General features: G+C 40.5%; 3 protein-coding genes across 3 annotated transcripts; 2 read left to right on the top strand and 1 right to left on the bottom strand.

Annotated features, from left to right (window-relative positions):
• The first annotated feature begins 717 nt into the window (after positions 1 to 717).
• On the top strand, positions 718 to 5738 carry b3gat1b (beta-1,3-glucuronyltransferase 1 (glucuronosyltransferase P) b). Its single transcript, XM_083927370.1, has 6 exons — positions 718 to 773; positions 2192 to 2334; positions 2662 to 3173; positions 3298 to 3594; positions 3942 to 4047; positions 4737 to 5738. The coding sequence occupies exons 2-5, from the start codon at positions 2223 to 2225 to the stop codon at positions 4026 to 4028; spliced, it is 1008 nt and encodes a 335-aa protein (XP_083783496.1). The 5' UTR covers positions 718 to 773; positions 2192 to 2222; the 3' UTR covers positions 4029 to 4047; positions 4737 to 5738.
• Positions 5739 to 6492: 754 nt separating this feature from the next.
• Positions 6493 to 15475, bottom strand: LOC310956733 (beta-galactosidase-1-like protein 2; the record flags this gene model as incomplete). Its single annotated transcript, XM_083927092.1, has 19 exons — positions 6493 to 6579; positions 7509 to 7625; positions 7725 to 7836; positions 7923 to 8010; positions 8113 to 8191; positions 8320 to 8391; positions 9382 to 9528; positions 9632 to 9741; positions 10442 to 10522; positions 10733 to 10870; positions 11558 to 11642; positions 11748 to 11812; positions 11943 to 12024; positions 12147 to 12239; positions 12338 to 12446; positions 13525 to 13620; positions 14409 to 14477; positions 14562 to 14747; positions 15384 to 15475. 19 exons carry the CDS (start codon positions 15473 to 15475, stop codon positions 6493 to 6495), a joined length of 1908 nt encoding a protein of 635 aa, XP_083783218.1.
• Positions 15476 to 17028: 1553 nt separating this feature from the next.
• On the top strand, positions 17029 to 26118 carry ei24 (EI24 autophagy associated transmembrane protein). Its single transcript, XM_083926531.1, has 11 exons — positions 17029 to 17151; positions 18452 to 18588; positions 19373 to 19518; positions 20219 to 20279; positions 20676 to 20742; positions 20828 to 20952; positions 22342 to 22461; positions 22912 to 23023; positions 23110 to 23221; positions 24562 to 24636; positions 24723 to 26118. The coding sequence occupies exons 2-11, from the start codon at positions 18547 to 18549 to the stop codon at positions 24883 to 24885; spliced, it is 1023 nt and encodes a 340-aa protein (XP_083782657.1). The 5' UTR covers positions 17029 to 17151; positions 18452 to 18546; the 3' UTR covers positions 24886 to 26118.
• Positions 26119 to 26538: the final 420 nt, after the last annotated feature.

Genomic DNA, 26538 nt, shown 5'->3' with positions numbered 1-26538 from the left:
ATGTTGTAATTGGTTGATAACAATATTAACTATGACGTTGTCATGCATTTATGATTTGCTGTTCTATTTTCCTATTTTCCTTTGTGTTTTATGATTTATTGAAGTGTTTTCATATTTGTTGCTGTGTTATCCTTTTTGCCGTTGTATTCTATGATTTGCCATTTAGTTTTCCTATATGCTGCGGTCTTTTGTGATTTGTTGAAAGATTTTCCTATTTGTTGTTGTGTTTTATGATTTGTTGTTTTGTTTTTCTATTTGCTATTGTGATTTGAACTTCAGGGCCACCGTAGAGGTTCCTTTTCCAACCTTCATCGGCACAAGAGCTTGTATGACCCAAACAAATATCCAGATATACACTGGCTGGCTGTGAATTGCCTGAAACACAATGCAACCCGAATGACCTTTGGTAATGAATCATACCAAAAGTGCACAAACAATGTACATGAAACAGTTGTTTATGCTTCCACTTAGAATGTAAAACATTTGCTCCACATATTCTACAAGTCTAGAGGGACCCAATGATAGATTCATCATTGTTCACACTGTAACCTCGAAGGCAAGTCACAGGACCAAGAGGACAAATTCAACAGTTTTAAAACAGAAAACTTTCCTGTACACGACAGGCTGTCAGATTCTAACATCTGTTTTCTCTCTGCAGGCATGATCGTCTGAACTGAACCACTGAGACACAGTCTCCTGTTCTCCAGGCCTCTTTATACGGAGCCTACAGTATCAGTCCTTGAACTGACCATGTGTGTTGACTATATATATAGGTAAGATAATACAGATTGCATTTGTATAGCCTTTTTGTTCACTTGAAAAGCAGTTGATAATTACAACATGAGGAGAAATTTTTCTCAAGAGCACTTCCACTGAAGTAAATCAATTATTTTTTTAAATACACGGTAAATAAAGAACATAGACCTTAGTTGTATCATTCTACTTAAATAACAAAATAGTGAATGCATTAAATAGGAATTTGTGTCAACTGTTACAAGCAAGACAGGGTCTGACCCTTTCAGTCACACTGTAGGCCTCATCAAACGTCCTCTGTATTACACTTGTATGCTTTCAAATAAGACAAAAAAAAAAAGCTCTGAGCATTTTCTGACCTATTTTCTGTTGTGCAGCAGCTCCAGCAGGCTGAGACTGCTTATAACACACTGTCTCTTTCCTTGTAGTTTGTGCCTTGAAGCCACAGTTCATTTCTGTTCAATAGAGGGCCGCCATATAAGGACTTCAAAATGCAATTCACATAGAGATGGCTAGATTGAGAAGCTCAGTCAACCAGCTCATCCATTCACGGGCTAAATAGAGTATACTAAAATAACTCTAAATGCAGCCTTAGGCAACAACCCTTAAAATTTAGATTTAAAAAAACAAACAAAAACATTCCTTAAAATGTAATTTCTTGAATTTAAGAATTTCAGAAAAAAGTATGAAATGTAAGAAATGAAAGTAAACTAAAATGACCATTGCTGTTGTATGCCTCCGCCAACCAGTCAAGTTGCAGTTTAGATCCTAACTGTTCAGACTTAAATTATATATGCAGTGAAGAGTTTGAAGAAATGTCATAAATAGTATTAAGTGTATTTTTTTGCTAAATGTGGATGATTCCCACATCTTAAACCCAGCAGCTCAGAAGATGTCAACAGTTTGCGTTTTAAGATTAAGTGTTACAGATTCAGAATTTGGCCACGGCTCCCCTTCTGTTCCTGAGTTATGGCCTTGAATAATGGACAGAAATATTACATCACTTCGTTATCTTATTCTATGAGAAATTTGTGTGAAATGTCTTAATTAAGGATAAAGAAACTCTTAAATTATGGCCAATGTGAGGTCACAGGGACCGTTGACCACCAACATTTATTCAGTTCTTCCTTGAGTCCAAGTGGTCATTTCTGCCAAATTTGAAGAAATTCCCTCAAGGGGTTCCTGAGATATCATGTTTACATAATGGGACATATGGACATAGGGACAGACGGATGGTCAGACAACCCGAAGACATAATGCATAACAATAACAATGGTATGATAGGATAGTTGCAGAGATATATCTCAATCAACACTTAAAACAATATTTCCAAAAGACACTTAATGTATTTGGTTAGCTTGTGAGATCCAGCATGGTCTCTACACATCTCTCTGGTTATTATGATTGAACGCCATATCATGTTCTACATGCCCTGCAGGTAGTGACATGACTCAGGTCTGACCCTGGAGATGCCGAAGAGACGAGACATCGTCGCCATTGTGTTGATCGTGTTGCCTTGGACACTGCTCATCACTGTTTGGCACCAGAGCGCCATCACTCCCCTGCTTTCTACTCGAAAAGGTAAGGTTAGGAGTTCATATTTATTAAAGCAGTAGGAAACAAAGGTGCTTGTGTAATTACCCGCATGAATCTGTGTTCTAACCTCAGGAAATAATAATCACATGTTGATAAAATGTCATGAAGCCAGAGTGTAGTGCAGAAGAGGGGATCTGTTGACTTACATGATGGGTGTTAAGCATCAAGTTGTCAAGAGATTAAAGATTGTCCCACTTTCTCATGTAGGACAACAAACTCCAACCTAAATCTGAATACATAACACCTTCATGTAGCACAAGGTCCCATCAGTATTTGACAGCACCCACTGTAATCATTTCCCCTCCTGGCTAGATGACAGACGGGATGGTCGCTCCAACTCCAGGAATACTTTTGCTTTCAAGGAGTCCTGCTCACTTCAGAACCGGGACATTGTGGAGGTTGTGCGCACTGAGTATGTCTACAGCAGGCCTCCACCCTGGTCTGACATCCTGTCCACCATTCACATCATTACACCCACCTACAGCCGGCCGGTGCAGAAGGCAGAGCTGACACGCCTGGCCAACACCTTGCTACATGTGCCCAACCTGCACTGGATCCTGGTGGAGGACTCCCAGAGGAGGACCTCTCTGGTCGGCAGTCTCCTCCAGGAGACGGGGCTCAATTACACCCACCTCAACGTGGAAACACCTAGGAACTATAAGGTACGCGGGGACACAAGGGATCCCCGAATACCTCGAGGTACAATACAGAGGAACCTGGCCCTGCGGTGGCTCCGGGAAACCTTCAGCATGAACAGCAGCCAGCCTGGGATTGTCTACTTTGCAGACGATGACAACACATACAGTCTGGAGCTGTTTGAGGAGGTAAAGAGATTTATGGCGATTTTTCTCTCTCAGAATACGTTTCCTCAGGCTTCTTGTTTTTTCTGTCTTTAGCTTTACATTTTGAGATTCACAAAATGTACTGTCTCTGTCTTTCAATTACCAGATGCGTTCCACCAAAAAGGTGTCAGTGTGGCCTGTAGCATTTGTAGGTGGCCTACGATATGAGTCCCCTAAAGTAAACACGCTGGGCAAGGTGTACGGCTGGAAGACTGTATTCGACCCACACCGGCCCTTTGCTATCGACATGGCTGGTTTTGCAGTGAACCTGCACCTCATTCTGTCTAAACCTCAGGCTTATTTCAAGTTACGTGGGGTGAAGGGAGGTTATCAGGAGAGCAGCCTATTAAAGGAGCTGGTCACTCTCAGTGATTTGGAGCCTAAAGCTGCTAACTGCACTAAGGTAAGAAAATGAGGCTCTCTACATGTTTGAGTATGTGTAACCCCTGTGAACTGGCAAAAAAACAAGCTGCTTCTGTAAATGCTACTAGTGTAAGAAGATGTTTCTTGAGGTCCCTGGTTGTCATAACAAATCGTTCTTAAAGTCATTAAACTGTCAGCTTACACCCAACTCTTATATGCTAACAGCTTGTTCAAATTATGCTACATTTTGCCTCTAGACACTGCGTAGCAAGTATGATGTAATATATGACAACTGCACACCATTGCAAGACAACACTTCTGTTTTAGTTTTTCATCATATCAGCTGTATTTCTGCCCGTCTTCATCCCTTTTTTTTCTAACCCGCAGGTATTAGTATGGCACACACGGACAGAGAAGCCTGTGCTAGTAAATGAGGGCAAGAAGGGATTTACAGACTCTAATGTGGAGATATGACATGCTTCATCTGACACAGGTAAAAGCAGAGATTTAGAAATGCAAATTACTGCATTTCCACACAGTGATTATTTGGGGGGATAGACCAATGGGAAGCATCTTATAGGGGTATTTTGGTATTTTTCAACCTGGACCCTATTTCCCATGTATTGCCGTGTGACTAATGGCAACATTTTAAAAAATAGAATAAAAAAAAGGCCATTGCAAACCAGGCTGCAATGTAACTCGGGCAATTCTGCACCCTCAATGTACGACCACCAAAAGTGTTTTTGCCACTGACAGGCTCAGACTGTTGTATGTCTGACTATATTATGGAAAGATGGAGAAGTTGCCATTATCCTGCCATGCTTTTGTGTGTAGCTACAGAGTAATTTTAGCTAATAGCAGTAGCCTACCTCCGCTCTGTCTGCAGCTCTCCGCTCTCTGAACAGCATTTTTCTTGATGAAAATGGGCTTTATTAGAATGTCGTCCCCTCTTTGTTTTGCAGTAGTGTCTGACAAACTGCAGCCAATGCTCTGCAACATGCTAATTTACTAAAATGGCTTAACTACCGACTTAGCATCAGCATGTTAGCATTGTCACTGTGAACATGTTAGCATGCTGAAGTTAGCGTTCAGCTCACAGAGGCTGCACTTCAGCTTGGCTGCAGACTCATAAAAGTACTTCTTCTAACATGTGTCTCTTGTTTACTTGTCTGTGTTTTGAAGGGCATTTCTCCATTGGATTCTACCTGGATTTAAAGACACTTCAGAGCTCCTTGGAGCTAAAGCCAGGGTTAAAAGATAGTATCACAGCGCAGTATGGTAGCTGTACTTCACCACCACTTAGAAATGGAGGCACACCTGTCCATCCCAGGAGGCAGCATAAGCCATGTGTTTGAACGGACCACAAAGTATCAAAGCACAACTGCACAAAAACGAGCCGGCCCGTCCTGCTCAGAGCACTGGCTGATGTGAGACACTGGTAGTGTGTTGCCAAAAGGAACCTGCCCATTGAGGTCTCCTTGGAGAGCTCAGACAGAGGATGTTACATGATTTAAACTGCAGGAAGAGATGGCACAGCAAGCAATAAAGAGCCCTCTGAGCGCAGACAACACCAGCCAACCATCCAATCAGCATTAAATAGGGCCCTTTTGTTCTGAAGCGAGCTGGCTGTCCGGCACAGGGCTGCACAGAGGAATAAAAGGGGCCCTTGTCTAAAGTGAGTCAACACTGACTGACAGACTGCACTGAGGGGATCTGAGCCCTCCCCACTTGTACTGTACAAAACTGAGCTATTTAGATAGCACCCCAAACACAGCACTAATTAGGAGCCCTATTACTCTTCAACAAACATTCACACATGCTCAGCTATCACCCTGCACATGACGCGCACACATGCACTCAAATACAAAGAGCAATGATTTATTACAATATAACAGCAACGCCCTTTTTGCAGTCCTCTACTCCAAGGGTTTGTTTATTCCTGATATGCTGTAACACTACTGATGTCTAGTCATAGTTAAGAGAAGATTCAGTATCCCTAGGGGCCTGTCCACTTCCCAGACGTCTTCATAAGCTAATTAAGATCCCACTGAGTGAAGCGAAGGTTTCTCAGCAGAATTATTTATTGTTTCAGCGTTACTGGTACCATTCACTCGTTAGTCATGACAGTGTGAGTCAATGGGATATGAAGCTATTACTCTAAAATTCGATGTGCATCCTTTCAAATAGCTGCATTACACAACCTAATTATTCCCACCATGGATGGCTGACTTGCAAGTGACGATTTCATACCCCATTGACTTGCGGTGGCACTGCTTACAAATGATAATGTTCTCAGACTTTGTGACTGTCGACTGTGACTGTGGAGTTTTGGTCAGTTATCAATTGAACTTCGTCTCAAAGATAAGTGTCTGATGTTGCTACAATGCTGCAGTGTTTTCATTTGAAAGTTGTTGACATCAACCCAGCCTCAGCCCAGATATGTCCCATAAGCCTGGTTATTGTTTGACAGGATTGGGTGTGTCTAATTTTTTAGCTTCATTCTGCAAAATATCCTGCAGCTATACAAATGTGTCATTCGGAACCCCGTGTGCAAACAACCTCCCCATTCTGCTGAATATTCACACAAGCAACACAAATCTAACAAACATCATCAAACATAACGGCCATCTTCAAACAGAAATCAGAACAGGGAACAGAAACCCTTTCAATTGAAATGGGTAAGAGGATATATATGTGATAATTCTGCTCTATGTGTAAAGAGTCACTGTAACTTAAGGTACTGTATGTATATAGGTATAAACTGCTCCCATACAAACATGCCTCTATTTGTTTTTCTAATTGTTCTACTCCCTGTGTGTTTTTAAGTTATTATATCAGACAATGAGCATTATATTCACAACACTGATATCCCTGAATTTTAAATTTCGACCTGATGTAATAAGCACTTTGCAAGTCTTTGTCAATGAGGTGATGACAGTCACTGGATGTCTGCTGCCATGCCAAGATCGGGCGTATCCTCAAAGTGGACCTTGTAGTCACCCTCCTGCTCTTCGAAGACAAAGACCTTATTAATTTAAACAGAAAAAGTGAGAGACAAAGAACGGAGTGTTAGAGTTTTGAAAATCTTCAAACTCCATCGTAATGAGAGGAAAAAAACATTTAACAACATTTAAAGGAATAGTTTTTTGGAAACATGGATATTTATTTTGCCGAAGGTGAGTTGAGAAGATCGATATTACACTCATGGCTGTATGCTAAGAAATAAGCTAGAGCCAGTGGCCAGTTAGCTTAGCATAAAGACTGGGAACAACTGAAAAAAGTTGGCCCTGCTCTGTCCAAAAGATTAAAAAGTTGTCTAATGGTGCTTTTTAAATCCGTAAAAAAGTGTAACAACAACAAATTGCAGGCTATTTCTTGGGCAGATGCAGTGACTATGGATGAAATGTAAAATTTTAATTAGTGAGTATGAAGTAGCTGTTGGGAAGGTTTTGTTCCAAGACAGAAGCTAGGCGTATACCCCTCTTTCTAATCTTTATGCTAAGTTGAACTAACAGCCGTTTTGAGCACAGTCCACTTTCACTTCCTTCCACTGTACACGCCAAAATATCTTAAATACCAGACCTGGAGAATGGTTTCCTATACTAGCTTATCATTCTTGGATACGGAGAAATATGCTCTGGCTTTGATTGCATTTCTTTAAAGTTTAAACCAACCTATTAAACCTATTCAATTTCCTTGCAGGAGTCATCCCAAAGGGATCAATAAAGATAAGTCTAAGTCTAAATAATCCCAATCGTCTTGGGCAGCACTAAACCTTACAGCGGACAGAGCAGTAGGGGAGGAGAATGCCTGACACCATGCAACATCCAGCAACGCATGTCCCAGCAATAATCAGGACGCTACGCCGTTTTATAGCATCAAATAACTCATTAAAATCAATTAAAATCACACATCAGCAAAATGAACACTTAAACAGTTTGTGCACAGTTGTACCTGGTTGATTCCACTGTTGAGGAAGGGTCCTGGGAGGTAGAGAGCCTGCTGGGGGCCAATTGACCAGTAGCGGCCCAGATTCAGACCATTGATAAACACAACACCTTTCTCCCAGCCCTGTAGACCCAAAGACAATTTAATAGTTTCACAATGTATACACAAAGTATTTTTCAAAAATGTACATAGCAAAAAACCAATATGTTTCAGTTAACTTACAGGCAGCTTTACAAATGTGTCACTCGGATATCCATATGCAAACAGCCTCCCCATGAAAAATCCAGGGAAGCTAGGAGTTTCAGAGAGGGTTTTCCAAGGTGCCTGATAAAGGCTGAAAAAAGATATCCATTTCAAACACACAATTACAGCATAATGAAAGTGATATGCAATGCTTTAGATTCAATAAAGGGTACAAACTTATCAATAAAGCTGGGTTTCATATCCAGGCTGTATATTGTAAAATCCCGCAAGGGGATATTGTTTAATAAAATGTCTCCCACAAGGCCTGCAAGAACACAAATCAAAATTGGCTTGTGCACTACCCACTGTGTGCTTGAGTGATTTAATAGCAGGCATAGCATTAGACTTCATATTCTCTGTCGATCACCTTTATGTTGTTTGTCAAGGTCCCTTCCCTGGTGAACTCGTCCACAGTTTTCCACCAATAAACTCAAGGTACGTTGTCCCTGTTGAGATTGATCACCTTTACGTCTAGTTCTAACAGCCAAACAACCAACACTAGGATCCTTCATATCCAATACTGTTACAAAAGTTTATTGGACATTTGCCTTCATTGCCCAACTTGATGCCATACCTTACCATCAGGAACCGCCAGCTCCAGGCTTTTGCGCTTGAAAAGACCAATGTAGCTTCTGTCTACAAAAACCTAGGAAGAAACAAATTGCTGTGAAATAAATTATATAATAGTACATAACACATAAACTCTGCTTAACTTGAACTAAATAGCTCAAAGATGACTTTAGGCTTGGTAACTATCACCACAGTCATCACCTGTACACAACTATATTGTGAAGTATGTCCTGAAATATGTACTTTAGGCATACCAACAACATGGAGTGGCCATGTGTTTACAGGGGCCACCTGAATGCACCATGAAGTCAAACCATTGACTTCAGGAAAGCAGGAAATTTTCAGCACTAAAGGTTTCTCCGTCATCTCAGACTCTGGCAATAGTGTCTAGAGAAGTGCAGCTGTCGATAACTGGTAAGGTAAAGTTACACTGTGTTTTTAGCTGCATGATACTGCCAGTCCTCCAAAAAGTGTTGTTTTTGTCTTCGGACACGAACAAGTAGGTGGGGTTAGAGGAAAAAATACTGGGAGAATCGAAAATTGAAATTGAAAGCTAATTTAGGTAAAGGGGGAAACAGCTAGCCTGACTCTGTCCAATGGTAACAAAACCCAACCACCAGCACCTCTCTGTTATATCTCATATCTTATACTGTGTCTCTGCCCTGTAAAACCACAACTTATCACTACCTTTTTTGTATAGATTAAACAAACAAGATTTATAACTAGTATATTAGTGATTCGTGAGTTTACAAGATGCTGGTAAACTTCTTTACCTCTGGACAGAACCAGGCAAACTCTTTCCTCAACTGCAGTTTTTATGCGATACCGGCCGCTGGCTCCAAATTTATATTTTGTGTACACATCTTTGAGTTGTATCGATTTAACATCTATAACTTGTAGTTAGAAATATTTCCCAAAATGCCAAACTTCTCCCTTAAATTTTTTTCACAGCAACTACAAACACATCAAGGGTCATGATGAAATGACTTAATGGAGGGCAGTCACATCTATACAGGATAAGGTCAGGGCGAGTGAGGTCATGCCATTATGTACAATAAGGACTCACTAGTGCACGGTCTCGGATATGGTCTCCAGACTTTAATAGTCCTCCACTGGTGATGGTGGTCTCATACAGCGTGTATCCATAGGACTGGCCGTTCCCGTTGTTTACAGGTAGATTCTCCATGCTTACTGGCTTAGGTGACTTAAATGGCTGCAAGAAAAACTGCTAAATGAATAAACTGATCCCTTTGACTGACACACAAAATTATTTTAATTACACATATAGGCAACAGATATTCTTGCCTAAAACATACCTCCTCAGTGAAGCTCAAAGCATCCCATAATGACAGATGCTGGTACATGATGGCTGGTTCATAAGCCTCCCTGTAATGCAGGGCCGGCATGTCAGGGAAACTCTCTCCTTCTGCACAGAAGGTGCAAAGACAACATCAGGTAAAGAGGTTAGTCAATAGTTACATAATGTATTCAGAAACTTCATGAATTGAATTAAATTGAATTGAATTAAATTGAATTGAATTGAATTGAATTGAATTGAATTGTCTTTGTTGTGTGTGAAAGACTGACACGCACAGACGTTTTACTTCAGAACATAAACTGACTTTTTACTTCAGCCTCATGTCTAGATCAACCCATCCCTGTTTTTTTGTTTTCATGTGCTCCACGCGTAACGTAGCATCCCATAATAATCACAGTCTCTTAAAGATCCCGTAACCCCTATTTAGCAACATACAGCAAACCCCATGTATCACAGTGTGACCAGTCTTTAAATTTAGTTGAATTGTCTCTATTGTCATTGTACCAGCACAACGAAATTTACAGTACAATCCCTTAAAGTGCAGAAATAATTTCACATTCAAAGCATCAAAAAGAATAGGCAAGACCTGTAAAATGACAAGCTTACCACACCCACACGCACACACGCACACAAACACACACACACACGCACACCGTAGCAGCTTAAGGAGACAAAAACAAAAAACAGTAGATTGCTTAGACCCTGAGCATCATGTACCATCAAAGGTAAAGGTATTTACTGTGTTAAGCACTGTTATAGCTTTTGGATTAAAACTGTTCATGGCATTTAAATGTAGTGTTTAACTTACTGTTGTAGCGAGAAAGTAAATCCCTAAGGAGATGGTACTTTGGGGTGTACTCCCCATCTTCAGACAAGGGAGCATCATAATCTGAAAAACATCACAGCGTAACATAGATGATCTATTGTCTGCTGCCACCTGCTGGGTCTTAAGGTCAATGCTGCTCTGTGGACAACAAGGAACATATTCTCCAGCTCTGACATGGCAGTGCGTCATCATTATGACCACAATCTTTTTACATTTGCATCAAATACACCACCAATTTGTTTGTGACAGAGCACACGACACAGAGGAACCTACCATAGCTGGAGACCAATGCTTTGTAGGAAGGATCAGCCAGTGCTCCGCTCATGAAGCCAAAACTGGAGCCTCCGTGGAACATGTAGAGGTTAAAAGACATGCCTCGCCTCAGGATTTCTCTCACGGTGGACACCATATCTGGCAAGAAGTTGAACACATTCACTGATCAACAAATTGACTCCTTAAAAACATAAAGGAAATCATCTTTCAGTTTTTAAATCAAGTCACTGACACCTTTTTGGCCACCTGTTTGTCAGAGGCTACAATAATTCAAAAGCAGGTTGGCCGTGGCTTACACATTTGCATGTGCATGGAGCATGTAGCTGCCATTCCTCATGTAAAAAGCAAAGTGACAGGAAAATAAATATAATGCAAACAGAGTGAGATAGAAAGTATTTGTTCACAGCTCTTAAGAGCGGCTCGACATCAAATATTGCTGGTCAGAAAGTCAGTGGCCTATGAAAAAGGACATAAAGTGACTTAGATGTTAAATGTATGGGAAAAAAGATGGCTGAATAATAATAATAATAATATATATACAAAGTATATATATATTTATATATTTTTCCTCACATTGTGGGGGGGCATTTACAGCATTTTTGAATACCATAACTACTGCCTCGCTTCAGATCAGAACTGGTAACATTGGTGAAAATGGAGAAAAGCAAGAGTTATAGTGGGATACAAATGATTTCAGACTGTATTTTCTGCGATTTTCAGTCTGCTACAAAATGTATCCCCTCTTTAAAATGTACAGATGATTTCCTACCATTTTGCAAATATCTCATGTATAAAGCTGCAGAAAACAAGAAGAACCATCCTTACCCTCTGGGGGAAGCACATGGTGGAGGTCACCCCACACATCATACCAGCCAGTCCAGTAGTCCATCACCATGGTCGGGCTGTTGGGCTGACAAACAGAGAAGGGCTCACACAGCTAACTCTCCAGTGTTTTATTAATCTTGATGTCTTCAGTGCCAGACAGTGAAATGATGTGAAAAGGTAAGATACACACCTGGATAGCATTCAGATCCTGGATGTCTCTCTGATTCAGCTTCTGCAGCTTCAATGATCTGATCGCTACAAGATGGGGATCCCAAGGTAAGTGTGTGTGTGTGTGTGTGTGTGTGTGTGTGTGTGTGTGTGTGTGTGTGTGTGTGTGTGTGTCTGTATGTCTTGTGTCTGTGTGTCTGTGTGTGATAGACTGTACCTCCATCCACACCCCCCGACTTTAATGTGTTGTGGTTGTCTGATGTGAGCAGGAGCTCACTGATCCCTCTGGACTGTAGAGCCTTTCAAAGTAAAACATGAAGTTTGAACATCATCCAATTGTTCCATTCAATCAATATCAATATACTTATACATGTGTTTTAGTGTTAACAGGGAATATTAATAAGCAAAACTATCGCATTACCTCTTTAATGAAAACCATGTAACTTTCATCTTTTGCAAAGGATCCATACTCATTTTCGACCTGCACTGCAATAATAGGCCCTCCTTTCTTGAACTTAAAAACATAAACAAACATGTTTTTTTTAAGGATGACAAGTTAAATGAACCAGCGCTTCTAAATACCTGTTTTCAGATTAAGTGACAAAAATTGACCTGTAGTGGAACCACTTTTGGTATAAGTTTGTCAAAAAAAGTATTGACAGCCTGAGTAAAGCCCGGGTAAGTCGTTCTCAGTCTCATGCTGCCATCGCGGAGGAGCCAGCTGCAAAGGGACACAAAACCAGATGTTAAGTCATGACTGAAGCCACAGAGCTGCGAGAACAACATCGACACAAAATACTGGACAAAGTGATGGAAAAAAAGTCACCAGGCCATTATTAGTTATATGCTGTGTATTAATTGTTTTGTGTTTCCCTTTTCGCACAGTGTGTTGCGGAGTCAGCAGGAGAGTTGGCGATTGAAAAGCCGAGATAGCTTACTATGTTTTCTAAATATATCACCATGACAACCATTTCTGTTCAACTCCATGTTAAAATGACTTGGCTCTGAGGACTGCCCTCAGAGCATGTTGAGACACTGGTGTTAAGAGTACTATATGCTCCCTTCTTGTGCAAGAATGAAGTTTGTTTTTATTAGAACTTGATTCTGGTTCCGAACTGGTCCTTGTGTCACAAGTTCTTCTAACACAAAGCTTCATACACTGGTCAAGTCAACAACTCAACAACTGCCTTGCGGTTATATTCCTCTGCCAACCAGTCAAGTGGCAGTTTACATCCAAACCTTCCAGACTTACATAATATACTGTATTCTCTAAAATCTAAAATCTATACAAATGGCATTATGGATATGATATGTCATCACTTCATCATGTTATCTTATCAGACATTTGTGCAAAATGTTGTCAAAATTAGCGTAGGAGTCCTTTAGTCATGGCCAGTGCCTTGACCTTTGACATTTGACCTCCAAAGTCTTTTTTATAACATGCATATGCCAAATTTGAAGAAATTCCAGGGGTTCCTGAGTTCACAAGAATGAGACTGCCTGACAACCAGAAAACATAATGCCAATGCAACGGTGCAAGGGCATAAAAAAGTGTCTCTTTGTGCTTCAGATCATGTTGCTTTTGTGCTGTCAAGTTAAATTCACGTACACATTTAATTTACTTCATTCACGGACATACAGTGAGAAAGTTTGTTGAAGAAAGCATTAGACAGACTTTGGGTTTGACTCTTCATCCTACTTTAATGCATACAGATTTCAGGATTTCTATAAGCGTTGTTCTAAATAATATACAAATATACTTTCCTCAAATAGTTACATGTAAAAAATACGAGCACGACCTTGGCAGTCCTCCTAGGTCCAGCTCAGAGGAAATGTAGGGCCCTGGACGTAAAATCACCCACAATCCCAATTCAGCAGCAAGACTGATATAAGCTCTGAAACCCAGATGAAGAAGACAATCATTAAGCATTTTTTATGAAAACAAAAGGTTTACAGCCCAGTTGAGACACCATATCTTGTTGTTGACACTACAGGTGAAAGGGGGAAAAATAACAAAAAGAAAAAAAACACCATTAAACTTCCACACTATATTACATAACATTAAATTAAGAAGGAGAAGAAGAATCTATTTTGTATAACAAGTTTAAATATGCAAATGAGGCATTGTCTGATGAATATGTGCTAATTTGCATACAACAAGAAGTAAAATAAACACCTTGATGTGTGTTTTGGTTTTCTTTCCACCAGTCTAAAATAAAGACATGTAAAGGAAGGAAAATAGCCCAAAATCCCAAAAATGTATGATTTTGCCTGGGGTGTGTCCCATTGATGATTGTGAAATGCGCTTGGCAACAACATTGGGCAGCGTGAGGCATCACATCCCTCTTCACTTATCACTGCAGTGTCGTTAATTGCTTGATAAGCTGCTGTTGTTGGGGAGACACTGCTGTTGTCAGGTGGGACATCTCTAACGCTAGCTTTTCCCCTGAGCACTGAGGCTTAGGCAACGAGAAGAGAAGGAGAGTATTCCCAGCACACCTCAGAGCAGGTAATACTGTTAGAACAGCTAGAGAGGTGGTGCAGGGTGTTTTCATTCCTATTATGGTCTTAGTATGTATTTTTAGTTTAACAAGAGCATGTGCTGCACTCCCATAAGCAATAAACTATAATGTGATGAGTGTGTTTTGTATTCAGGTCAAGCAAGAGTCACACTCCTTCTTACTCTAAATCCAGCTGTGTGTGGAAGTTGAAAACTCCTCTTTCTGGCTGGTGCAGACTCCACGGCACATACCTGCAAGGATGCAGGAAGATCTCTGTTAACATTCAAGTGGTGAGCAGTCTTAAAAAAGGAAACACACCAATATTGTGTTCCTACGTAGTGAGGGTGTTGATGCCACAGGCCTTCATTTTCATCAGGCGGTCCCTCCAGTAGGCCCTGGGCACACGGAAATAGTGGATGGAACCCCCGAGGACGCGGAAGGGCTCACCCTCCAGGGTGAACTGGGACATGTTGGCCCTCAGACCCACCTTCCTGCTCATTCTCCGTACCCCGGGTGGCGAGCTGAAAGAGGAGTTAATGTGTGTCACACGCACATAGTGTAGCACATAGGCTATTGTGCTCAAATAGACCACATGACATGCTTGATAGGAATTTGCAGACGTCTTGTGTTGGCAAACAAAGGAGCAAAGGACCAGGAACTGAATTTAGAGGCGAGATAAACTACAACAGATGAGTTTAGCACTCCATATCGTTGGGTCTATGTAAATCATAAATAAGTCCTAGAGTGTGGTATTTACTTATACTCTATATGTGAAGTGTCTTGAGATAACGTTTCTTATGATTTGGCACTGTAAATAAAATTGAATTGAATATTAACCTTTTTAAATGTTACTCACTATTTTTCTGTAACATCCTTTATGCTGTTGTTAAAGACACTCTTTGTTATTTTTACCCAGAGAAACATGCAGATAGTGACACTTAACTGAGGTACAGTGAAACAGTTTCCATAGTAGCTTCACATAATAGCATGGCATATTATTCCTTGAGATTTATAGCATGTATCTCTGACAATTTAAAGTAGATTATTAAGTATTAAACTTTTGCTACCTTAATGCCACTGTAATAAGGAACTGCATTATGTACAAGCAGCCGTAAAGTAGCTCTAACTGAAACAATAATAATGACAAATGTTCTTACCCGAGATATCTGTACATGATAAAGCCAACGATGCACAGGCAGACGAGTGCATATTTCCTTTTGTGTGCATTTCTGATCCTCAAGACAACCATTGATCAAATGTAGGATGTCCTCCTGTGACATGCAGCACTGGAGAAATGTACAGCATCTGAGCTCAGATGAAGGCCTGATGCTGGCACGAGCACCGCCCTGTGGGAGTGCCCCTGTGCACAACCATGGAAATCAAACACACCTCAGAACAAAACAACCTTTGCATGTGTGTCTGTACTACGTTTCTGTTTGTCAAATGTAGCCTATAGGCCACTGTAAGTGAGGATGGCGAAATGAGTACCCTACATCAAATATTAGTATTGTCTTGATAGTAAAATAAACATAAAACATAAGACTTTTAAACTTAAATGTGTTCTCTTATGTTCAGTAAGAAAGCATGTTAGCATATTATGGAAATATTTTGTATATTATATCAACAACTCTAAGGTCTACAATAGTGTGTGACATTTTTCTGAATATTGCACCCTTCTTTTTAAATGATTTATTGTATTGTGAACTGAATGTATATTGAACGATTGTCATACAATCACACAGTCATGCACAAACATGTCCAATGTTTCAATGCGCTATTTCCCTCTGTATAACACTTTTGAACTTTTGAAGTAAGTGAGATGTCCCCGTCATTTCAATAAGGAGGACTACACTTCCTTTTTCTTTTTTTAATTCTTTATTTGCAATTCGAACAAATATGTTACAACCAGAACAGTGTGGCATCATACTTGACAGATATAGATATGTGTGTAAAGACTCCTTTCAGAAAACAATACACATTACATTATAACGACATTACATAAGAATACTTAATAAGATACAAAGGCATAGAGAAACAGAAGACAATAGATAAAGTAAAAATAGATACATGTAAAGAACTTAAATTAAGACACAGGCTTTACTGTTATAAGTCTTTAAAAAGGTATCATTTCTTATTATTGTTAATCTGGACGGACTCAAAATAGTTACGGAATTCAAATTTGAAGGGATTAAAGTTTGGTGGAGTTTTGGAGAATAAAGCTTTATGGCTCTGATGCTTCCCTTGAAGAACTAGTAAACTGACATTAATCCACTGTATTGTTTTGTCTTGGTTTTCATAGCAGGTAACGACGTCTTTTGCTTCCAATTTAATGAAGTGTTTGTACTGAATGCTAAAAAAGCTTTCAACTTTTTTCCAGAACTCCAAAGTTACACTGACACTCCCAGAATCAATGCAGAATAGTTTCATCTTCAATCTTACTAAAGTCACATTTGTTGTCCACACCTGCAAACCTTGAAACAAATGTATTGGTGGGGTAAATATTGTGAAAGATTGTATAATGTAATTCTTTCAATTTATTGGGGATAACAAATGTATACAGAAGAAGCCGTGTTTTTTCCCAGTGAATATTAAGAAAATAAGAATTCCAAACAAAGTTTCCCCTGGGAGTGATTTTCATTTTGCTGTGAAAGTAGTTCCTTATATGTTTATTAGAACATTTATGACTTTTAATATTTATTCCATTAACAAAGAGGGACGGGTCTAAATCATGCAGTTCTTGTCTCCCAGTGACACTTCGTCGGTTAGGACTACACTTCCCATGCTCCTTAGAAGTCGGAGCTTGCGCAATCTGTTTTTCCACGGCCCTGGCTGCTGTTAGTGTCTGTCTGGTGTTGTTGTTGTCACATTAAAGGGGCAAAAGAAAGAACTGACGAAGTTATAAGAACCCTGAGGCTGTCGCATGAGGTAAGGAAGATACCCCGCGGTTAAACGTGTGCCCTGTCTTACTTTACACGCGTGTTAGGCGCTGTCTGGACGGAAAACAACACACTTAAATGAGTTGTTGAGCGTTAACAGTTAGCTAGCGACACAGACAGGGAAGCTAGCAGAGTACTAAACAAACCAGCGAAAGTCAAAGATTACGAGACCAGAGACATCCCGCTGAACACAACAGCTACATAATGAGGGTCTGCACATATTATAGTGTTAGGACTTTTCGGTGAGCCAGAGAGAGCCAGCCGCTGACTGTGGCTATCACCTCCTTGAGCTAACGTTGACCCACTGAGTCAGCTAACGTGAACTTCCACTAACAGTAAGGCTGTTGTCAACAGACACTGGCTGAACCAACGCTCCACTGTCATCTTGTTACTAAACCTGCATCACTGACTGAGACACACTCCGTTTGAGACTAACAGATGTGACGGTGCTGTTTTAGAACTTCACCGTGCAGGCACATTCATGGGTTTGGTGCACAACAGTGGTGTCGTTTATTAAGGAGTTACAGTATTTTGCTGTGTTGGTTTCAGTTAGGTTAGCTAATAACATCAGATCCTGTTAGACCCCCCTTTGTACACCAGTAACGAAGTTGAAAACTAGCTTGTCTCCCGTTTTTCTTCACCTTAAACATGTTTAAATTCGACACGACAACAATACATGTTGTTTTCCAAACATAGTATAGTGGACAAAGGGGAGACTTTGCTATTATTAAAACAAGATTCGATGACAGATGACACAATCATTGCCTTTTAATCAAATGTAGTTGAGGTTATCAGATGTGAATCAGCACAAATATCCAAATATAGTATGGAAAGAGGTTATAAACCTCTGTTAATCACTGAACTGTCCCAAAGCCAGCAGTTTTTTTTGTCATGCATGTAATTACTGTTACTATTCTTTGAAGTCGAAATAATAGTAATGTAATACTGGACACTGATTTTCATGAATGCACATGATAAACTACCAAAGTTAGATATGCCAAGATCACTATTTCCTAAAGTGCTTGTTATTGTGTATACCTGTGGTCTAATGCTATTGGATAAAGCTGACAGGAGTGGGGAAATTTAGTAAACAAAGTCAACCTCATGAAATTGCAAGCAAATAGGCCTACAGTACATCATGTGCCTCTAACAACTGTTTCTCCCTGCATAACAAAGTGAGACGTCTGCATGTTAGACCTGTATTTTAAAGGTTATTGTACATTTCTAGAAACAGCTCCACTCACTAGCTCTTGTCCTCACTTTCGTTCCTTGGTTTTGGGTCGGGGCAGGTTACTAGGTGAGCCCCTCCCTGCCATGAGAGCTGACCACCAGATCACCAGCCCCCCCTCCTTCTGCAGTTGATGGATCTGCAGCTGGTCCAGAGATGACAGACAGCATCAGGGCCTTCCTCCGCAATGTTGCGACGGTCAGCAGACACACGCAAACTGTACTCACGCATATGACACTAGTCACAAGGGTGTAGTTCACTGACATTGAAACAGATCCATGAATTCAAACTAATGGACCCGTTCAGTTTTTTTAATTTTTTTATTATAGAAACATACACTCACTGTTCTCTTTATTAGGTACACCTATACTGAATGGTGTTTATAATATTTGCAGAGTAAGGTGTATGAAGGGCAGATGTTCTCAGACAAATCCCCTGGAGACGCAGAGCTTTTTGTGTACTTTTGTCGTGTAGAGTAAAATTGTGAAATGTGACATCATATAATATTAATTTGTATAAGTGCAATGATGTAATAAAACTACTACAAGTGCAATGATGTAATAAAACTGAATTTTGAAAAGGGGCATTTTGAAATAAACATGTCTCTTGTGAAATAAAAATACCCTATAAAACTGTATCATAAAAATAAGAATGATGAAATAACATTTTATAATAATGAAAAGAGTTGAGTTTCAATAATGTCTTAAATGATCGTGATAATTCCCTGACCCCAAAAGAACTGGGGTCAGGCCCCACCTGCTGGCAGCTGAAATAAAGTGTGACAGCGGTATGGAGGAAGACATGAATAGAATTCTAATTACATAAAACATCCTCAGAGCCATCAAGTCCTAAACATTGTTAATGGGATCTGCCTTTAAATACCTCAATCGGCCTAATTCTTGTGTTCAACAAGTATTGAGACATATTTGCAAGTTAGAAACAATCACCTTGTGTGTTTTCTCTCTTGCTCGGGGTTCTCTAGGGGATCAAGGACTCCATATTGGGGATTGGAACAATCTCCAAGCTGGATGCCCGCATCCAGCAGAAAAGGGAGGAACAGCGGAGGAGAAGGGCTAGCGGGGCCCTGGCACAGAGACGGGCTCAGAGTGAGGAGCGCAAACCGGACAAGTAGGCCACAACAAAATCTGCATATTTTGGTCGTAATGCTACTGATTTTCTTACTTAGCCAGAGTCCGATATGCTCATGGATATTTTTTTCATGTTTCTGCATACATCATTGCTGTTTTTATTTGAAACCATTCTATAAAAGCTGGAAAGTTGGAGTTGCGAATCCTCCTGACAGGATCATGTCAGGTAAAACTTCTTATGCATCTCTCAAGCTGTGCACCCTTTCCCACAAGCTGCACCAGTTAAATGGATTTGTTTACCTTAAGACTATGTTTTTTCTGGCATTCCTGGCAAAAAAGCACACAGCCTGAAAATACATGCTGTACTGAACTGCAATCCCCTGGGCATTCGTCGTGGCTCTTTGCACATTTAAACAAGAAGTGATTTTATTTATTTATTCTGCATTCTCATGTGGCTGTCAATAATGACGGTAACTTTAGTGCTGTGTGTGTATATAACACATAATTGAAGCAGTCATGGATCTATTCAGCTCTAATACTCTCTTCAATCTCCATCTTTTACCATACATACTATGTATGAGTCAAATCCACTGTTCCAAATACCTTCAGTCTGCAATGAGACATGTTAACAGCATCCATGGGTCTGTCTGGTTAAGTAAGAAAATCAAGATTTATGTGAAAGCAAACTATCTTATAATATTCAGCCGTTATAGCCGTTGTCATTTAATTTTCTCTTTCAGTGACCCCAAAGTAGCCAGCAGGATTCTTCAGTGCTGTGCCTGGAATGGAGGAGTGTTCTGGGTAAGATATTGAATCTACTGTAGTGCAACCTCGTGCAACTTGTTGTCCCAAAACCTCTTTCAGCTTCTGTAAGCTAAGAACTAATGTCAGCTAAAAGAAAAAAACTGTCTCTCAGATAACCAGCTCTGATACACCCATGCTGTGTGGCCTTAATGTCCTCTGTCCCTAATCCTTTGGGTACTGTCTTCAGTGCCCGAGAAAAGTCTTAAAATGTCTGGATTGTGATTATATAATGAAAAGCCTCAAAAGCGTTTTCCAATTTAATTTTAATTTCCTAATTGTGTCATTTTTAAGGCTGATGTAACCTTTGAATAGTCATGAAACTAAGTCAAATACCATTGTGGAGAACCCTGTGCGAGGAGCAGCGTAACTATAGTAATTCATTTCTTCTTCCAGCTCAGTCTGTTCCTCTTCTACCGGGTGTTTATCCCACTGCTGCAGACTCTCACAGCAAAAATCATTGGTATGTATTGCTGCTGGTGAAGTTAAGGCAGTATCTTTGACTTGTGGTTAGAACCAGTCAGTTAACAGGCTGTTTTTGCCCCCAGGTGACCCCTCCCTCCATGGCAGCGTGTGGTCCTGGTTAGAGTTTATCCTGACCTCTGTCTTCAGTGCTCTCTGGGTTCTCCCTCTGTTCGTCCTCAGCAAGATAGTCAACGCCATCTGGTTCCAGGTAAGGCCCCGCTTTGCTAGGCTGTGATGATGTGTAAGAGGGAATGTGGCATTTCTATAATCTACTCAGAAATCCCATTGCTTGATCTCACATGCGATATCCACATTCAAGGGTCTTAGGGTGCACTCACAGTGTCCGTCCGTACCGTGCCCGGTGCTTTAGGGTACTTGTCCCCCCCTCCCTCCCCCCCGCGGCCAAGGCCCATTTGTACTCACACTACCTGGGCCTCGTGCGAATGCTTCTTGCTGCCTATACATCATCACGCCATAACACGTCACACTCTTTGATGAAGTCAATACGATGCGTTGCGTTGTTTACAAATCTTTCCATAGACCTCAGAGTTTTTGTGCGTCTTGTCGACTGTTTTTGAATATTTTCATCGACCAAATCTGCAGTAAACACTCCACCTCTGCATCACACCAACTTGAACCTTTCGCCACCATTGTTTTAATAAAATGACCTCAGAACTGCCGTAGGTCTTGTGTTCGTACACGTTCGCACGCTCGTGCTCGTACATGTGCAAACGTGCTTTACAAAAGCCCACCTCTCCCAAACGGGCCCTGGACGGCAACGGTTGCACTCACACTGGTCAAACGAACTAGACTTTAGCTGTGAAACGTCCTGGGGCACGGAACAGATGGACAGTGTGAGGGCGCACTCACACTGTCCTTCCGCACCGCGCCCCGGGCTTTAGGGTACTCCTCCCCCCATTGCTTTCGTATTTTCGATAATAGACTTAAAGCATAAATAAACAGTTCAAGCCTGTGAAACGTGAGCGTGATAGAGCTGGTGCAGGCAGCTGCATAGATTTAAATGAGGGCATATCTGTTGATATCTGAAAACAATCTTTCTTTGACTAAGATTAATCTAAAATGCCCAGACTTTAGTCGACATAATTAGAAAATAGTTGTCAGAATAAACACTATTTCCAACTATTGCTTTATCAAAAAAATACCAAAAGGGTAAAATCCTGTAGCCCTACATGCAGACTTTTATTGAGCAGGGAATTGAGCTGAACACACCATTAAACTGGACTCCTGTGACTTCAGCTGGAAATGATGAAAACCAAGTCTGAAGCAATGAGGCATCACTGGTTATCTACACACACAGGAGTCTCAGTGACATGTTGCCTGACACAGGTTGTTGGAAGACGTTTGGACTTTTCTAAGCAATTTTGATCAAAGAGATGATCAAGAAATAATAATACTGAATATACTTTAAAACTTTGTTTTTAACTTCAGTACATGTTTATAGTTAATTTGTAGCTCTAGTCATATTCTCATCACAAAGCAAAAGACAATTGTGTTTCACATTCTAATGTTTCTAAAGTTGTTTTTTTTTATATATGCTTTGTTGACACAGATATCAAGGTGTTATTTTCTGTTGCAGGATATAGCTGACCTTGCATTTGAAGTGTCTGGATGTAAAGCCCAGCCGTTCCCCAGCGTCAGTAAGATCATCGCAGACATGCTCTTTAACCTTCTTCTCCAGGCACTCTTCCTCATCCAGGTACATTTTTATAGACTGCTACCTTTGTTTTCTTCCTTTAAAATAATGTCCCTGTCTGTGCTAGTCTGTTTATCAGTACTACAATCTCTAACTGCTCGCTGTTGCCTCCAGATTCACCAAATGGTTACTCAGTACGCAAATGATATCACTTTTCTAAGTCACAAAGTCATGCTGTACATGCAACAGAGTTTTCCGGCATGTCAGGAAACTTCCTACACTTTAAATTCAGAGACTTTTCTAAATATAAAAGGCGTTATGGTGTCACACTTAGGTTTGTTTTATCCTGAAATCAAGGACTTTTCTATGACCGCAGTTTCATCTGCATTCATTTCAACAATGCTATAAAAATGAAATCTCTACTTCCTTAGCTAATGCAAAAGAGATGAAAATGCACTTATTTCTCTCCTCTTGGTGAATGTAACTGTGTCGTATATTTTCATGCTCCTCCAGGGCATGATTGTTAGCCTCTTTCCCATCGATGCCATCGGACAGATGGTCAGCCTTCTCCACATGTCTCTGCTCTACTCCCTGTACTGCTTTGAGTATCGCTGGTTCAACCATGGTGAGAAACTCACATTCAACTCTTCACACAGATCATCAGCATTGAATAGAGATGAATAAAACTGAGTCTGTTCATGTTTGTTTAAGGCATTGAGATGCACCAACGGCTGTCCAATATTGAGAGGAATTGGCCCTATTACTTTGGCTTTGGTTTGCCCATGGCCCTGCTGACCGCCCTGCCCTCCTCATACATCATCAGGTAACACTCCTTATTCTTGATGAAGTCAGAATCAGGTCCGGACATTGTCCAGTGTTTCCTTTCACACATTTAGCAGACAACAGGAGATTGTCTGTGTCAGAGGTGTTCTCAATTACTCTGGAAATACTTTTGTTAAGGCGAAGGGGGGACGTTTAAGATGTGCAAAGGATACTAATTAATTTGGTCATTCATAACAGAGTCTCTTGCCATTCCTTGATTTCCTTGATTTTGTCTGATTTCAGTGTTGGTCCATACCGGTAGAAATTCCCAAATCTCTCCAGTTAGACGTTCTCGTTGCCGTCTTTGTGTAATTCACCTTTGCATGTTTGTTTTTGTTCTTGTTCTGGGGAGCCACATGATGAAAACATCATCAACACGCCCACTTGCTCGCTACCTTTGAATCTTCCATGCAATGAGTAGCTTTTTTCACAAATGGGCTCACTTGGACATTACACAGACTTTGTTTTAGGGAGCTGGTTAGGTAAAGATTGTTTGATGTCCGGTCCAACAGATTAAAGCAAGCATGTGCCTACATGCCTCCGTCCCCTACAAAACATATGCATGTAAACCGAGAGATAAGCTGAAGACACACTGCTGCTGCAGTGCCGTTTTGCGTCATATCATGCAAGTCAAGTTTAGCCCCTAGCACCAAAAATCTTACAATCATCTGTGGACACCCACTACTTAAAGTGTAATTCCGGCGCAAATTCATCCCATTGTCTTTATTTGGCACTTAAATACATCAAATAAGCCATTGAGACATTTTTTTTTAATTTATCAACTATTAACAGAGAAATCCGGTAGAGTCACAGTGAGTGCAGGCAATGCAATGCAATCCAAAAGGTAGGAGCCCATTGGTGTTTTTGCAGCTCCAGTCAACCCTAGTAATATTTGCATCTTTTTGTGTATGTATTTTATATTCAAATGTCTGCGCATCTGTGCCTTTAAACTAACAGTGAAAGAGAGAAATTCATTATTGACCATTGGGAACAGTAAATATAACAAAATAATCTAAGCTCAAATATTTATGAAATTTCAATTTATCACTTCAGACCCATGGTAATTTAATAAAATAACAAAAAAAACTCTGTAAACACTAGAAAGCAGCACATCACTGGAATTGCTAACATTCTCCACATCATGCCTCAAGTAAAAAAGGTTTTGCAACCTGAAAACAATCATGAAATAGATACATGTATGTATTATAGTGATGAAGAAAATACCATAAACACAGGAATTGGTAAATGAGGGGGCGTGCACTCTGGAAAACATCTCTTTGGGTTGAGTTATCCCTCACTGTATTGACTGTATGCTGTGTCTTTTGCTTCTTTTCTGCTTAGTGGCTGCTTGTTCTCCATCCTCTTCCCTCTATTCATCATCAGCGCCAATGAGGCCAAGACACCAACAAAGCAGTAGTAAGTGTTAAATAAAGACAATCAAAGAAAAAAAAGTTTCTTGTAATGAATGAGCCACTGCTCACATTTGTTTTCCATTCTTTCAGCCACTTCCAGCTACGTCTCTTCTCTCTGGTTGTGTTGATCAGCAACAAGCTTTTCCACAAGACGGTCCACCTGCAGTCCTCCATGACATCGTCCGCCTCCTCAGAGAGGCTACCATCTCCCCACACCTCCCCGACCCGCCACAGACCGCTGCCTGCACAGTGATGGATCCACTTGAAAAAGATTGGAAAGCAGTTGATGAGTGGCTTCACTCAATGTGAAAACACGATTCTTCCAGATGGCTTCCCTTTATTGAAGATGATATGTGGTTCAGGACAAAGGGTTTACATGTTTGTATCTAATCTGTTCCTTTGGTTTTACGTTTGCAGAAGACACATTTTAGTGTGACACAAAAATCGACTGCCCTGTGCCTCACAATCGAAACACATTATATTCTTGGCTCTTGACTTGTTTTCTTTTTTTAAACATTTCTTTCATTGTTTTTTTGTATAATGTGCCATTTGAGTGACTCTCCTTTAATAAATTACAGCACAATAAATCACAAAGTTTTAATATGTTTAATCAAACATCGTTTGATGAATTTCCGAACTGAAGGGTTGTTTGCATTCAGAAGCAAAGCACAGTCTGGTTTTACCTGCAGTATGTCTTCTTGATGTTGCAAGTCACATTCCTTCCTCACAGATTGGATGTATTGTTACACATGATGTGTGTTTCTGTCAAATACTGTTGTCCCAGCAGTTCCAGGAATAACCCTGTAAAGTTAAAAAAAGGGAGGCTTTTTTATCCTGTAAGAGCATCGTGTTAGAATATACAGATCAGTTCAGGAGCTGCTATAAGAAGGATTGGTGACCTTAACAAAGTCACTCTTGTTGTGTGTTGAGTAAAGGTTAGCTTGGTGTCTCACCCCAAATTAAATGTCACTCCACTGTCTGATGAGATGTACATGTTGCAAATCACAAGGTGACAACAAAGGAAAAAGCTGCCTAATTGTGTATAACCAGGCACTAGGTGAGATGACACTGCCAAACTGTTAAATCTATGTTCTGTTTATTTCTCTTCACTACATTGCTACGCTCTGTAACAAAGTAAGGAGTCCCATAGTCACAAGTGTTTATATCTTAACAAATGGGTGATCAGCCTTGACCTGCTTGTGTGCCCCTAGAGAGCTGAAGCAAATATAATTAGTCCCTACAGATCACCGGCTGTTTGATTCCTGTGCTGTATATAATGTCAATACATCCTGAATGTTCAAACAGAAGCCCACTGCCATGCAGCTACCCAGTCACCAACCGTTTCTCTCACTCAACAGCTCATGGCCGTGGGGAGGGGACATGATTTTGAAACGGTGTGCAATTATTGTAAGAAGAGCATCGTGTTTGTGCAGACTGTATGTGAGTGAGGTTTTGTAAAAGTAATGCGTCTAATTTCAATAAAATTGGTCAGTATTGGATACTGTGGTCAGTGTTCAGGGTTTTGCTACCACTGTGAGGACTGGACCGCTCAGCCAGAGTTGGTTTGAGACCTCAGAGAAATAGCGGTCACTGAAAAGCTATCAACATAAAAACATGCAGTAATGTTTCAACTGCAGAGGAAAGTAGATGTGGCATATGGAATGTGTCCCAGCCAGGTCAGATGTGTACATGACCTGATGAAGCCTCTTGGATGAGAGCTGAAACGTCTTCCTAGACAAACAACCAAGTCCAGTTGCTTTTGGCTGAAAGTGCTTTGAGGATAACGATGACCTGGACAAATAAGAACATTCACAGGCATATGGAATGTTATCCCTAATATGAAATCAAGCTGTGCCAATCGGAATAACAATAGTGTAAGGTTAATATGAGAAGGTTTGGGTATGCA

This window comes from Echiichthys vipera (assembly GCF_963691815.1).
Source record: "Echiichthys vipera genome assembly, chromosome: 14".
Lineage (NCBI taxonomy): Eukaryota > Metazoa > Chordata > Actinopteri > Perciformes > Trachinidae > Echiichthys > Echiichthys vipera.
This window is presented reverse-complemented; position numbering and strand designations above follow the sequence as displayed.